This window comes from Phyllostomus hastatus, unplaced genomic scaffold, assembly GCF_019186645.2.
Source record: "Phyllostomus hastatus isolate PE091 unplaced genomic scaffold, TTU_PhHast_1.1 phas_scaffold_760, whole genome shotgun sequence".
Classification (NCBI taxonomy): domain Eukaryota; kingdom Metazoa; phylum Chordata; class Mammalia; order Chiroptera; family Phyllostomidae; genus Phyllostomus; species Phyllostomus hastatus.
This window is the reverse complement of record NW_025334040.1, coordinates 4,321,400-4,336,709: the sequence shown is the minus strand read 5'-3', so window position 1 is coordinate 4,336,709 and position 15,310 is coordinate 4,321,400. Positions and strand designations below refer to the sequence as shown.

The 15,310-nt window shown below is 43.7% G+C and overlaps 1 protein-coding gene across 2 annotated transcripts in view; it reads right to left on the bottom strand.

Annotated features, from left to right (window-relative positions):
* Positions 1–15,310, bottom strand: part of PITPNB (phosphatidylinositol transfer protein beta) — a 66,351-nt gene that overhangs the window by 30,899 nt on the left and 20,142 nt on the right. For both annotated transcript variants that reach the window (XM_045826725.1, XM_045826724.1), the window contains exons 4-7: positions 12,739–12,830; positions 11,926–11,933; positions 11,341–11,415; positions 9,717–9,800 (exon numbers count right to left, since the gene is read on the bottom strand). In XM_045826725.1, the coding sequence (XP_045682681.1) occupies positions 9,717–9,800; positions 11,341–11,415; positions 11,926–11,933; positions 12,739–12,830 (259 nt within the window). The remainder of the gene's footprint in view (positions 1–9,716; positions 9,801–11,340; positions 11,416–11,925; positions 11,934–12,738; positions 12,831–15,310) is intronic.

Below are 15,310 nucleotides of genomic sequence, written 5' to 3'. Positions count from 1 at the left end.
AAAGTCATTTAGAAACACTTTAACTGTTCACTGATTAAGAATCTTGCACTCTCTTCAGACAGATACAATTATTCCTTTATTTGGAAAAATAGTTACCATACCATCACAGAGCAAATACCAAGTCCTAAGAAATGCTTACTAGGTCAAGAAAACGTAGGAGTGGTGTTCACTATGAGTACCCCACACCACGACAACTTGGGGCCTCCAATCCTTTCATCGTAACTGCACATATGCAAATTTCAAACTGCGCCAAGCTCAGCAGTTATGGGAGGAGGTGACTGAAGGCCTCTGATGAAAACTGCTATTTCGGGAGACTATGAAAGATGGATCCAAGAGCAGGCAGTTGCTGGTTTTAACTGAATTAAGAATGAGTCCCGGCTCCCCTTCCACTGGTTACGTGGCCCAGGGATCGTTACGGCGCTCTCCTGGGCTCAAACTCCTTAGTGAAAGTAAAGTTGAAGTGAGTGTTTTGGACTGTGGCCTCCAACTGAGGTAGGAGATAGTCAGGAAGGAGGAAACTCCAGAGGTGCCCAGGGCTAAGATAAAGAACATGGATACAGGACAGAGACCCTGTTCTAAGACTGGTTGTTCCCGCTTTCTAGAAAAGCGGTGAATCACGATGAATCATGAACGCACCTGCACAAAAGATGCTACATGACACCTGCTTCATTATAATAAATTAACATTATGTGACCCCTTTCTCCAGTGGCCAATCAAGGAAAATCATGGGAGACCACATGCACAGTAGCTTTAAAGTAATACAACTACTTGTACATGAGTAACAAAAGCCCACCAAAACTAGCCAGGAAATATCCGCCCTATAAGAATAGAATCCCTCCAGCCCCTGAGGTCAATCTCTGCTCGGGGTTGGCCCACTCCCATGTTCTGTGCTCTCTCTCTTTCTGCTATAAACTCCCTGTGTGTTCAATTCAATTCTTTGTCCGCAATCACCAAGAACCTGGTTACCTGTGCCCACCTAGGACACAACTGAGATTCCTTCTGCTCCCCAAATCCTAGAAGGACAGCCCTCTACACTCTTCACCACTGACAGTGCAGCACAGCATGTCCCAGGCGAGAGCACACAGGAATTGTCTGGAGAGTGAGCTGAACAGAGGAGACGGGGCGGGTTGAGAAATGGCATTTCTAACAAGCTGCCTGTGGGCTGACCTTGCTTAAAAGGAAAGGGGCGCAAGCCTTTAGGCCTGAGTCCCAGACACAATGCTCCCCAGAGGGCCTCAAGGACCCTAAAAAGAATCTTAATTTCCAAGGACTAATGAGCAGATCCAGCCCAAAACAGGGATTCACGCAGGTGCAGACCCTGCCTCGTGGCCATGGCGGGGGGGTGTTCTCTAAAGGAGACCAAACACGGGTGGAGAGGCTCAGTGAGCTGTGCTGAGTGGAGGTGATTCCAGGTACTGGCAAAGAGGATGAGATGGATCAGAAGCCTTCCTCTCACTTGGGAGTGCCTGCGTGCCCTGGAGTACTGAGAAAAGAACTGTGTCTCATAAGTGGAGCCACATTTTGCTCCAGCAGCTCTTGCAGAAAAGCTGCTCAGGACAACGGTTCTCCTGGAAAGAGGTGGCACAAAGCAGTCCAGAGTCCAGCAGCAGCAACGACCCGAAGACCACAGGCCAGGGAGGGAAGTCTGGCGGTGCGGGGCAGGCATCAGGGTGACTACAGTGCTCAGAGCTCACAGCGGGAGACACCCCTCCCTACCACTCCCCCAGGGGGCATTTGTAAACGGAGGGAGCAGCAAAAAAGGATGGAGACTTGGTAAACATGACATAGCAATTATACTCAAGAGCAGGTAAGGAAGAGGAATGCAGTAGTAACAACTGGGGCTGAAGAGGTTACAAAGGACCAAGAAGGAAGAGGCATGAATAAGAGCTCAGCTTTACCAAATAGGAGGACCAGCTTTCTGAGCCACCAGCACGAACAGGGCCCCTCAAGCTCTGCAGGGAGGTCCCAGGAAGGACCCTGTCAGTCCGTGCACGCCCAGCACATCCTTCCAGTGACCCAGAAACAGCATGGCACACGAGTGTGTCCGGCTTTTGTCTCTTTCTTTTAGGAATACCATCTTTAGTGAAACACTAGTGTAGTTACAAGCAACTCTTGGTTGTGAAATGCTTCATTTGGGAAAAACCTTTCATCTCAAGTTAGTAAATGCCAACATGCTAAACATGAGGGAAAAAATCCATTCCCTCTTTAAACTTCCTGCATTTTACTATGAAATATTTTAAATCTAAATCTCCCAAACAACTTAATACTTTTATATCACTAATGTTTGCTTATTAGTGGTGTTTAAAACACAGACGTTAAGCTAGATCAATTATTTTAAACATGTGGGCCTTACAAATCTGAATTAAACATGTCTGCTAAAAATAACCTTGGAAACTCTAAGGTCACACAGGACTGCGGAGGAAGCGTACACTAGGGAGAGAGGCCGAAACAATCCTTTCTGGTCACACATAAATACCTAAAAATGTGGTTCCAATTTCTTTCTTAGAAAAAAAAAACAAAAAACCCTGCTCATTTTCTTTCAAATTACTTCCAAAAACGAAGGTCTCTGATGTTAATCGTGTGTACACTTCAGCTTACACTTTAAAGAGTCTTCCTCTCCTGGGAAGTGACTTTTGTATACAAATCATGGAAAGCTACTTAGACAAAGTGCTGGAGATGATTAAAAGGGGCCAGATTCAAATTTATACCTTTAAAAAAAAGCAGAAGCAGATGTTAACGGACTCATTTGTGTACATTCTGGGAATGAGGTGAAGATATGCATGTGCATTTCATCAGGACATTTAAAGAATTCGTGACTTTCCATTGTCGCAATGTACCTATGACGACTTTAGAAATTAAAAAATCTTTGTATTCTGGTGTTTTATGCTTCCTATTACAATTTGTTCTAAAACATGTTTTAATCTGACAGATGCTTATGGAGAAATGACAAAATGTTTAGAACGGAAGCCCCATCATACGAACTCCACCACCTACAGTGAGTAAAAGAAAGACCTAAAGTAGCACTTTGTTCATTTACTACTCGAACAACAAAAACAACAATCCCTTCCCACTTTTTTCCTTTAACACCACAGAGGAAAAAAACCTGCAAATTCTCCTTGATCCACCAAGACTTTATTGAAAAGCTCACTTTCACATCAGGTCCAATACAGAGCACCTTGCTAGGTCCTGGCAACACAGAAAGGATGAGTACAGCATGGCCAGGTAACCAAAAGGTACTCAATTTACCAAGGAAGCCTTTTCAGGAGTGATATCTGGACTCTATTTGACATGGGGCGAGGGTCGGAGCAAGGGGGGACGCCCTGCTGTACCGTGTGCTCACGGCTGCTTCAGTGCCCAGCAGAAGCAGCCTTACTTCTTAAAGGGCAGTACAATGAATGCCTCTTTCCCCTGAAACAGGAAATCTGTTCTGTTTCGGGGACAAGAGAAATTGGGCGGGGATATTTACGCAGAAATCCCAGACTGCCTAGCTTGTTTCATTAGAACACTGGCGTATCTTCTAGAAAACTACAGAGAGTACTGGCTGTACAAAGAGTCCCAATCAGACTTTCCATAAATCACCAACAAAAGCCCCAAAGAACCTGTATGTTTAAATGTGTGTGATTTCGGTGGCACACTGCTCAGGCCCACACTGACAGCCTTCTACAACAAACCCTGTTTCTGGAGCTGCTGTGACCACGCTTCCCTCCAATCATGCAAGTGTGTCAAAGCGCCGCCCCCCCACATGTTCAGTTACACTGTGGGTCTGACCACGTCTCTCCTTCGCATGGTGAAGTACTGTCCATACCCACAACCAAGAAAACAGCAAGTCTGACAGAGCGGCAGACAAGCTGTCTGACACCAGCAATCCCGCAGAGAGTTCAACCCTAGAAGTAATCAACAGTCACTCTGAATTAAATGTTTAGGGCTGTGTCTGTATTAAAAGCACCTGCAGTGACAGAAACCGCCCACCAGGTGGGGTTACAAGATTCGAGCATTACTTCCAACTCCTAGGTTTCTTGACCTCCCAACTATTTCACCTTTGTCCCGATTCGGAAGGAGACTTGGTTACTGATCTTCTTAAAGTAACTAATTAACTATTTTATTTCTTGTAATGCAAGTAATAAGGAAAGAAAATTAATTTAAGTAGCTCAAAAAAGTAGCTCATTCAAGAAAAATCAGAGTTCATTACGAGCAAAATGAAAACCAGTGAACTAAGGCTGAGACTAAAATCTGCAGGAGTTAAGGTGTCGGCAGTCTGAACTTTGAGAATTGCCACACCTCCAGAAGGTCTTCCTATTGAAATTCCACCTTGTTCCATTCACAGTGACACGGCTCCCGACTCTGATGTCACTTAAATCCTTGAAGAGCGAGTTTTAGGTGCTAAATACTGACGGCTGGTAGGGCGGACACACCTTAGTACGAACCCCTCCCCCTGCCCCACAAGTCACATTCTTGCATCATCGCCTCCTCTGGGAACACGCAGAACCTGCGACATGTTTCTAACCAACAGATGACGACAAAGATTCCTTCAATCAGGTTACATTACATGGCCACTAAATGCTGTGGCCATTTTTCACGCAGCAAGAGAAAACCAATGCAGTCAGCGAGAAGACGACGTCCTTCAATCCACCACACACGCCTCGGCCAGACCTCAGCTCTTCCACCTGCTCCAGGGCCATCCAGCGCCCCCCGGCTCACACAGGAATCACTGCTACCACGGTCTTACATACACAGCATTCCTGACCATCTATACATAAGTGCATACATATATTTTCTCCCTTTCACAGTATCACAGACATATTATAAATACCCTTCTTCACCTGCTTCCCTCCACATTATCTTGGAAAAGATTCCTTGTCAGTCCAAATAGAGCTCACTCCCTCTTCATGACTGCACTGAACTCCATCACATGGGCCAACCGTGTTTTCAATCAGTTCCCCATCGATGGAGAGGCCTTTAGCCTTCATACTGCTTCTGATCACCCTGAATAGGATCAATTTCTGGAAGTGGAATTTCTCTGGGTCCAAGGACACGCACACCTGTAACTCTGCTACTCCAGCTATACCAATTTACACTCCTTCAGGCAATGCATGCCATGTATGTGAGTGCCCGTTTCCTCACTGCTGGCCAATCCGGCTGTTATCAGACTGACTTTCAATTAATTTTATACAAATTCTTCATTCATATAGGTTAGTTTCATCATTACCATCAAGCTCATCATTAAAAAAATATCTATGAGGGACGCACTCTGTGAAAAGGAGACGGGGCTCCTGGATACAGAGAAGGAGCAAGACGCATGCATGAGGTGAACGGGAGCTGAACTTCAGCAGAGGGGAGGGGAGGGGAGGGGAGGGGAAGACTGCCTCCAACAAGGGAGAAACCTCCCTGGAGGGAGTGAAAGCTGACCTGGGTTCTACAGGACTCACATTTGGACAGAGGAAGGAGTCCCAGAAGAAGGCCAGAACAAGCAGTCCACCAGCACAGAAAAACCCACGACATGGTGAGTGGCGGACCAGTGTGAGAAGAGGAAGACAGTGCTCAAGTGGCAGCTCAAGGAGTGACAAAGCAGGGCCTTAGTGCGGAGGGAATCAAGAGTCAGTGGAAAGAACACTGGATTGAGAGTTAGAATTTCCACTTTTGGCATTAGCTAAATCATCTTGAGAAGAACTAGTTTATCCAGATTTCCGTTTCCTCACTTGGAAAACAGAAAGGTTAGCCCTGAGACCAAACTGTCTGCAGCTGCAGAACCGTGTGTTCAAAGTAAACCTTATGGTGAGGGCTACGCTGGAGAAGGGGACGGGGGAGCGCCTCAGCCCCGTGTTCCAGCTGCTCCATGCTGACAGCACGAGCAGGCGCCAAGGAACTCAGGATTATGCAAAGCACAGTGTGAGAGCAGTTCCCTTCAACTCCAAAAATTATTCCAACTTTCCCCTCAGTGCTGGATCATGACTTGTACCTTCTGTCGCACCTGCCTACAATTCATCTCAGGTGTGCTCAGAGTTGGGGAGACAGTGGTTAATAGTACAATGATTCTTCCCTCTGGAGTTCAATGTCTATTTGGAAGGGGGAGAGAAGAAGAAATGCATTTATCAGGTGTCAGAGGATGAGTAAGGGGGGAAAGTGCAGCAATCCGGGTGGGGGTGAACTGCCCCGGCCAACAAAACCCTCTCATCCTTGTGTCAGGGCTCTCCCATTCGGCCTTTTCAGACTTCCGTCCTCACGGAGGAGCATGTGTTATCTTATCTGAAGTCCTGCAGCACTTTGGACCCCGCGTGAGCCTCTGCCATTTGTTAACTGTTTCACTGCACCAGACTTGTGTCGCCCAGACTGCAAGCCTCTTGAAGGTGTTCCATTCTCAGTCTTGGGTGGCTACGGCAGGGCCCTGCAGACAGCACAGGCTGAGCAGCCGCTACGGACAGGCTGACTGCTCTGACGACACTGCCGTTTCAGAATTTCAGCTACAGTCGTAACGCTTCCTTTTCCCAAGGCCTTGGACTAGAATTTTCAAGAATATAAAAAAGCAGAATCAAATGGACAAATTAACTCAAGAGAAAACCAAACTGGATTTGGTAAACAGTAAGGATGGCCAGGTGGTCCAGGTGTTTGCCACAGGAGCTAACCTAAGACAAACATGAACTAGACGAGGGGAGTAGATGGTGTGGAAGAGGAAGGGAGAGAGTCAGTGCAACTGCCTTACGCCAGCAGAGCGAACAGATGAGACTGCGCAGAAGAAAAGGGTGGTCCCAGAGTCCCCAGACCACTGGGTCTCTTGGCCACCTCCTTGCTGGAAAGGATGCCGGGTCCTACACCTGACCCTGCTCTGCCAGCCCTCCCCACCCCGCCCATAGCTCAGTGCACTGCTCCTCACCTCCCACCACAGAGCTCCCCGCTCCTTTTTTAGTAGAAAATGTGCATGTTGGGGTTCTTATTTTACTATCAAAAAAATCTGAGAATTTCCTACATGACATCATTTGTACTTTTAGTACCACAGCTGAGAAAACACAGAAACCAACAGCTACCGTGACACAAATGTTCACTGCAGCACTACTTACAACAGCGGAAAGATGGAAACCCAACTATTCGTCAATGGATGAATGGATAAACAAAACATGGTTCATCCATACACTGAACTATTTTTTATTCAGCCATGAGGACTGAAGCAATGACACATGAAACATGGATGAACTTTAAAAACACTATGCTAAAGTAAAAGAAGGCAAACAGAGAAGGCCACATATTGTTATGATTCCGTTTATATGAAATATACAGAATAGGGAAATCCGAAGACAGAAAACAGATTAGTGGCAGCACAGGGTTGAGGGGAAGAGGGCAGGAGGGAGTAACTGTTCATGGGTCCAGAGTGTCCATCTGGGATGATGCAGATGTTCCAGAACTACGTGGTGGTGATGGCTACGCAACACTGTGAATGTATCAAATGCCACAGAACTGTACGTTGTGAAGTAAATTCTACATTATGTGTATTTTATCACAATAAAAAAGGTTCTGTGAATCCAAGAAACGTAAAAAAATTGTGTCATACTAATTTCTGAAATGTAACTTGGAAAACAGGAACCATGGGCACTGAAAAACAAAACCACACACACGTGAGCACTCCCTCACTCCCCAAACACTGCCTGGTGTGAACACAGATTCTCAGAACTCCTGCACAGCTACAGCTAATACTATGACTACAATGGCAAACGACTATTAAACTAGGCACTCACATTTAATCCTGTGAGATAATTAGCTTCATTTTATACAAGATAAAACAGGCACAGAGGCTAAGGCACTTGCCCAAGATTGAAAAGCCAGCAGGTAGCAAAACCTCAGAAGGTGAATCTGAAGCCAACTAGTTTCAGAATGTATGTTCTCAGCCACAGCTCCATGGACTTACAATGCACCCCCTCCTCACCTGGCCCAATCCATTCTCTCTTTCACCACCTACCCCAAACATCATCCCACAGAGAACCACCTGCTCGGCCTTTCACCTCAAGCATCTCCCTCCAGTCCTGGTGTTATGCGCCTGCGGCCAGCACTGCCTTCTCTCCTCTCTGCAGGTTTTGCTGTAGTGAAAGGAATGAGGCCGAGGGCTCCAGGGCTCTTCCCAACCCTCCTTTACTATTCTTACAACTTGCACTGGTGCCTGCAAACGACTGACTGAGAGCCCACTTTCACCTCAGAACAAAGAACTACTTTTACGCCCCTTGGCACGATCAACTGTGCCTTGGGCACTGCTGGAGAACATGGAGTGCAAACCTACGAGCCACAAGACCGAACCATTTTGTTTGGCCAGCACAACTCTTTTAAATGCTGACGATATAACCTGAATGACTTCCCCGGGCCACCCAGCCACGGTGTGCCACCCTGCAGCCTGGGATTATCTCGTGACCTGCTGCTCCAGCTGCATAAGCTGTCCTGACCTCGTCACTAACTGACCTACTCGTTACTTACTCCCAGTGGTTTTTCTTCCTGTCACCACTCTTACACACAGCTGGAGAAGATACGGAGACACATACAAGGGCAGAACAGACATTGTTTTCATCAGAATATACATTTTACTTCTGAGGATAAAAAGTCCTACACAATTTCAAAGGAAGGGGACCTTAGCAGAGCAGGACCTAGACTGGCAGAGGGTCACAGCCGGGAGTCCCAACAACCCCAGTGATTTCTGAAAAAATGTCGGGAGCCTTTGTTTCAGGAGGTTTACACTTAAATTTCAACAGCAAAGTGAGACATTGAGCATTTGAGTTATTTCTGTTCACCTTATAACTACGTTCAGGTTCAGGAAGAAACACCGAAAATGAAATGGGAAGGCTACGAAATGAAATGTTGACTAAATGTGTTGTGCTCACCAAGACAGAACAGGGGCGTCACTCATTTCAAAGCTTTAGCTCTCTAGACTGGCAAGAAAAGGGACACAGGCTGCCTCTAACACGTGACGAGCCCACAGCTGGGCACTGCGGAACCAAAGCAGCACCCATGGGGGTGTCCAACCTGCTGCCCACGGGCTGCACATGGCCCAGGATGGCTATGAATGCCACCCAACACAAAATCTAACCTTTTTTTGCTCATCAGTACTCATTAGTATTTATGTATTTAATGTGTGGCCCAAGACCAATCTTCCAGCGTGGCCCAGAGATGCCAAAATGCTGGACACCCCTGAAGTATCGAATTAATATTTACAAACAGTGGCAAATAGAAAGGCCCTAATTTGGGACAGGGTGGTAAAATAAAGTTTTCATACTCTTAAAAAACATTTTTTATTAAGTCAAAAGTCTAAAGTACAAACATTTATATCTAGTAAGAATCAAAACAGAAAGCTACAGAACTGTTAAATTGAGATGTTCTACCATCAACCATTTCCCACAAAAGACAGTTTTAGGCTAACCTAAGTCACTGAAATTTTGTATGAAAATTAAATTTTTGCTTTCTTAATCTATTGTAGAATACTGCTCCACCCCTCCCTGTAAAGAAACCTCTAAATACCTCAGGTACACTGACATTCTTAAAGTGATCACTTGTGCAAAGGTGAAATCCACACAAAAGCAAAACACCTTCTCTCCAGCCCTCTGGGGTCTTTCTGCTGCACAGCCCCAGGCCTAAGCTCCACATTCATTTCAGTGTAGAAATGTAGGCCATACAAGAAAGAAAGAAAATAGTTCTTAGATGTAAGAGGCAATAGGTTAAAATGTCATTGAGCAGTACACAGTACTTACTGATGGTTCAACTTGACTTTGATCTGCAATATCTATGTGGACAATTTCAACAGTTTTCCATGTGTTTGGATCTAAACCATGTACCTGTAAGTGACAAAGAGAAATGAACAAAACAAAGCATAGACTATTGCTAGGCAAAACTATTATAGTTATATATACAATCTTTATTTTAAGTCTCGCAAAGTACACTACGAGGTATAAAAAAAACCAAATTGCTATTTAATTAAATTAGCCATTGAAGTCCTGAGGGATCTAGAAATCTTATGTTATCCCTTAGAACCCCAAGTAACAAGGAGGTAGGAGGGTGAAGATGCTGCCAAATTAACAGAAATCTGTTACAGTATTTTCTGGTAGTCCTTAGAGATGATTTATTTAACAAAATGTACCAGACCCACGTTTAACCCAAATAATACATGACAAAGTCCTGTAACCTCCAAATTCCAGACACACATAAAGTGACATTAATAAGATTTCAAAAAGCTGCACTGTATGGTCTAAAACGTCTTCCTGAATTTGACTGTCCTAAAACATTCAGTTTCAGTAGGATGTTAACTCCTTACACTCCGTGTGGTTCAATCACTTATTTCTGAAACTCTATCTATGAACCAATTAAGAGTTGTTTAAAAACTGCCAAAGATATACCCATTTAAAGCTGAAAGATATCAGATCATCTCATTTAGACTAAATTTTAGTTATTATGAAAAAAAAAAAAAATGAAATGTCAAGTGATCACCTGGATTAAAAACTCAAGTCAAAATACTACAAATTATAATCCAGAAGTTCTATCAATTCAACCAATCACATAAAAAAGCACAGTAAAAATAGATTTTTACTAAAATTAACGTGAACTTCCTCTCCTATGCAACAATGTATCCTAAGGTTAGAAGAGCAGTTCTCAACTGGACACTAGAAAACAGATTGCTGCCCCGCCACCCCCCCGAAATTCTAAGTAGGTATGGGATGGGACCCGGGGCCACGCTTTGGAGAACCACGGGTCCAAGGGCATCAACCTATACTGGATGCCCTCCCAAGTTCCCCGACAGACCTTACCGAAAGTTAATGATTACACTGAGTCTTAACTGATCTTTTTGAAATTTATTTTAGAGATTAATGCTCACCAATTTGTAAAAATCAGGAACTTCTCAACGTTTTTTTATATTACCCAATGTACATTCTTCTTATTTTGGCCATTTCTCGGACATCAACCCGTATTCCAACAAAGTGGAATGAAGGTGAAAATTAAAGCGATCAGTTTTGCTACGGAGAGCAGCTCTGGCAAACTCACAGAGATGAAAAGATAAAAAAATCTAAAATTTAACGGCTAGCAGTGGTTTGGGGATTATCTGAGAGCTTTGTTTATCCACGCTCTCACCATCTCAAAGACAGCCACTGATAAAAACAGCAACCTCACCAAAGCCCACTCACACACTAAGGCAAAGGGAATGATCAGGAAAGCCCCCTTGTTTCGGGCTGCTTGCGCGCCTCCCTGCAGTCCGACACACCCGCCCTTGGGCGGCCAGGTACTGGTCTAGCACAGGTGGCATCGTTCTGGTGATGACGAAATGGACTACGATATTCTCATTTCCAGGGGCTTCTTCACTGAGAGCCCAAAGGTGAAACTTACATTTTCTAATGTTCCCAAGTCTGGTTTGTGCCATGTTTCAATTTTAATGAAGAAATCATCTTTCATATATTCATTCTGCAGAAAACACAACAGTGAAACGACAATGATCTTTCAGCAGTGCTCTGCGGCTCGTGTCTGCAGGAGCCTTCCCCAGCATGAACATCCATGCCTTTGACTCTACAAGCCCGGCCCTCAAATGACAAAGAATCACCAGCTACCTATTTTTATAGACTTGTTAGGCAAACCAAATGCTATATGCTTTTAAATAATTCAAACAACCCTACTTGTTATGCAGCATACAGGGCTAATATTAAAGAAGCTGTGAGGTTTAGTAAGCAAATCTGGCATTCAAAGGAAGTAGCAGAAGCAAAATAAAGTCAAGAGGGAGACTTTGAGACGAGGCTGGAGCAAGCCCGCTAACCCTGGGAACACGTGGTGGAGTGCAGGCTGCTAGGAGCAGCACAGAGGGGAGCCATGCAGTGGTGAGCGGTTTTAATAAAAAAGCAAGGACTGGCTGAAAATAATTCCTATATAAAGCAAAGTTTAAAGATGAAGAGTATGTGGCACAAAAAGAGTTTTACTCACCGTTACAACTGAGGCATAATGGACAGGTAGGCAATAAAAGGGGAAAAATTTCAGAATATTAATTGGAGTCAATACAATCTGTCACAGTATTTAACGTCACAAGATTAAACTTCCAGAAGATAGTACATTTAATAGTTTACATCTGCAAAGCGCAATTTCTACACAAGTCACACTGTAGGACACTTTAGATTATGGAGTCAGTAACCTAATTTTAAAACAATACTAGAAGGAATAATGAATGACACAAGAGCAAAAACATCATTTATAATAGTAACAAACAACAAAAAACTGTTTCAGAAGGCTGCCCTACCCCTCCTCTGTAACGTGGCAATATAAGTAAACTACTGTTAAAAGTACAGCAGAAGACACTTCTGAGTGTGGATAATCTTTCTTTAAGGTTTCTACAGCACACCTCAGGGATATTGCGGTTGGTTCCACACCACCACAATAAAGCAAGTATCGCAATAAAGCGAGTCACAATCTTTTTGCTGGTAGAGGCTCTTGCCCTCACTTTGTAAAAAAGACAACATCTGTGAAGTGCAATAAAAATGAAGTGCAATAAAGCAAGGTATGCTGCCTCTTAATCCTTTCCTTTGCTCACCCCTGGAGCCTGTGCAGTGAGCAATAACCTCAAGGTGCTATCACCTGGGAATGAACCCATGTCCCCCACAAAGGTCTGGGGGGGAGGGGCAGGGAGGAACCCAATGCAATCTCTCCTCTGCCACAGTCAGTGCAGTGTCCACCCGAGAAGCCACAGAAGGGCTTGCTCGGTGTCACCCTTCTCTCAGGGGGACTGCTGGGAACCAGGCTTACTTGTTCTGCAGTAGGGGTATGCGTTCCAGGCTTTCTCGTGAAATACCAAGGAGCCCTCGGGAGCAATCATCCTCACGAATGCAGGAACTTTGCTGTGAGGAGAGAAATATCGGATATATTTTCAACAGCACCATCACTTCTCTTTCAGCATCTCTTGCACTGCTTCAAAGAGTATTGTAGTCAAGGGTGATTATGTTCTAAGCTTCAGGTACTCATCAGACTGTTACCGACAGGTTTATCCTCATTCCCAAAGTAGCCAAGTAGAAAATGAATGTAAAAACAACAATATAGTTATGGTATGTTTACCCATATACAGCATTTTTTTTTAAAAAAGAAGCAATTCTTTCTTATGGGCTTCTGATCGAGCTCCCTAATGTGAAACCTAAGAGTTAACTGCAGCCACTTGACCTTCACATAGTAACAACACAGAAGTTCTCCCGTGCAGGTAGGACCACACTACGCTGCTTCTTAATGCAAAAAGGAAAGAAGCCCCAGAATGAGAGTATTCCTGAAAGTCTTTTCACACATTCTACAGAATAAACGTAAAGAAAAATGACCAGAAAGGAGATACTAAGACATATCCAAGTATAAAATTTTGTAGGCCTTGGAGATCAATGTCACTGGCTATCTCAAGAACCCGAAGATAAGCAGGGAAGATCCCAACAGATAAAACAAGCAAAGGATATCCAGACACAGCACAAATAAAAACACAACTGGTTAATGAACAAGTGGACAGACACATCAATCTTCACAATCTTCAAAAAATGCAAATGAAGTGACATGACCATTGTAAATGATCATTCATCATGTAAAAGCAGTTTTACATGATGTACAGGATTTTCACACAGACTGGATCCAAATCACAAAATCAGCACTCGGAAGACATGTGACCTTGGGCATATTACTTGGCTCTCTGAACCTCATGTGTTGAATGGAGTTCGTATGACCCATGCTGCAGGGTTACTGACACAACTCAATCAAATAGTATCTTGTAATGTGTTTAGTATACTGTGCAATACAATGAGCGCTCAATAAATGGTAGTTACTGCTTTTTAATTATAAGCTGACAGGGAGCTGGGTACTTTCACGTGCCTTTCTTCCCTTAAATCCTCTAACAGCACTGTGAGGTGAGCACTCATACAACCAGCATTTAAGAGGCTACATAACTGTGTGTCAAAACGACGTCCTTCAACTACAAGCCCTATTACATATTTTTTTCCACATCGGAGCTGCTTCTCCGAGAACTTCCCAGCACAACTTAATTTCTTAAACTGAGAGAATGAACAAACCAAGGAAATGCAGGACCCAGAAAGGACTTCTGGCCCCACGACGAGGACAGCTGACCAGAGAGAGGTGTGTGCAGAGTCGCACACCACGCAGAGAGCTGTGAGGTTACGGAGGAGGTAACAAGAACAGCCTGTGTGCTGTGTCTCCAGAACAGAGAAGCGGGTCCATGACTGAGCTTCCACTACTGTGACAAATGACATCACCAGAAGAGCTGAAGTACTACTACTACACGTGGCAGAACAAGCGTGATCCCAAAGGCATGAAGAGATTTACCTGTGCCTCACACCCTTAGAAGATAATCATGAAGGAGGGCTAATTCTCTGAGCACTTATTCTTTTCAAATCTTGGGAAGATTCATGAAAAGGGCATAACTTCAGAAAAAGGAAGCCAGGATAAACTGAAAATAATATCACATTAAAAGTCAAATGACACCTAGAAGTTCAAATTATTTCTTCCATTATCTAAAATCCCTTTAAATGTGGGAGAGGTCTAATCAGAGTACAATGTAATGCGTATGGGTAATTTTTTTTAATACAAGCTACAAGATCACTAATGTCTCTGAGAATATCTATCAATTGTTCATTTGGTTAACTTAGAAAAAGGCAGGAAAAAGACTAGCTGTATACCAGCTCAGAAACACATTTTAACACTATCCTATTTATTTCTAAGGTGCCCAATATTCTGAAAACCTTATTATTTATCAAAAGTTCTAAATTTGCTGATCCAAACAGAAGAAAATAGACAGTCACTAAAACCTCCAACAGCCAAACATGCAAGAAAGCTTTAATGTATCTTCATTTTGCTCCCAAACTGCCTATTATCTTACTTCCAGGATGCTCTTTCCATGATGTGAGTTCTAATTCCTTTTAAGTTTTGACTTCTCACAACCAAACCTTTGAGTCAATTTTGTTTCAAATTTACTGTTTTACATTTAACATGGAACGTCAACAAACACACCTCTCTCAATGAATCTAAGTAATTAACTAAACATGGGGAAAATGAAATGGAGTAAATAAAATTAAACTTCAATTCTATTTTACAGAAGAGAAATTTTCATTAATGGCAAGTTTAATATAATCCTAACAAGGCAATTCAAGAGTGCCATGTACATACAGAACGGAGAGCACAGCACACGCCACATTCTGCCATGTATAATGCGCTCCCATGTACAATGTGTACACACGTTTTTATGTGTATTATACAAAGGACTGTTATGCCCATCATCATACCCATGGTATGTAATCATTATGACCACGTACAATGTGCATCCTTATTTCCCCCTCAA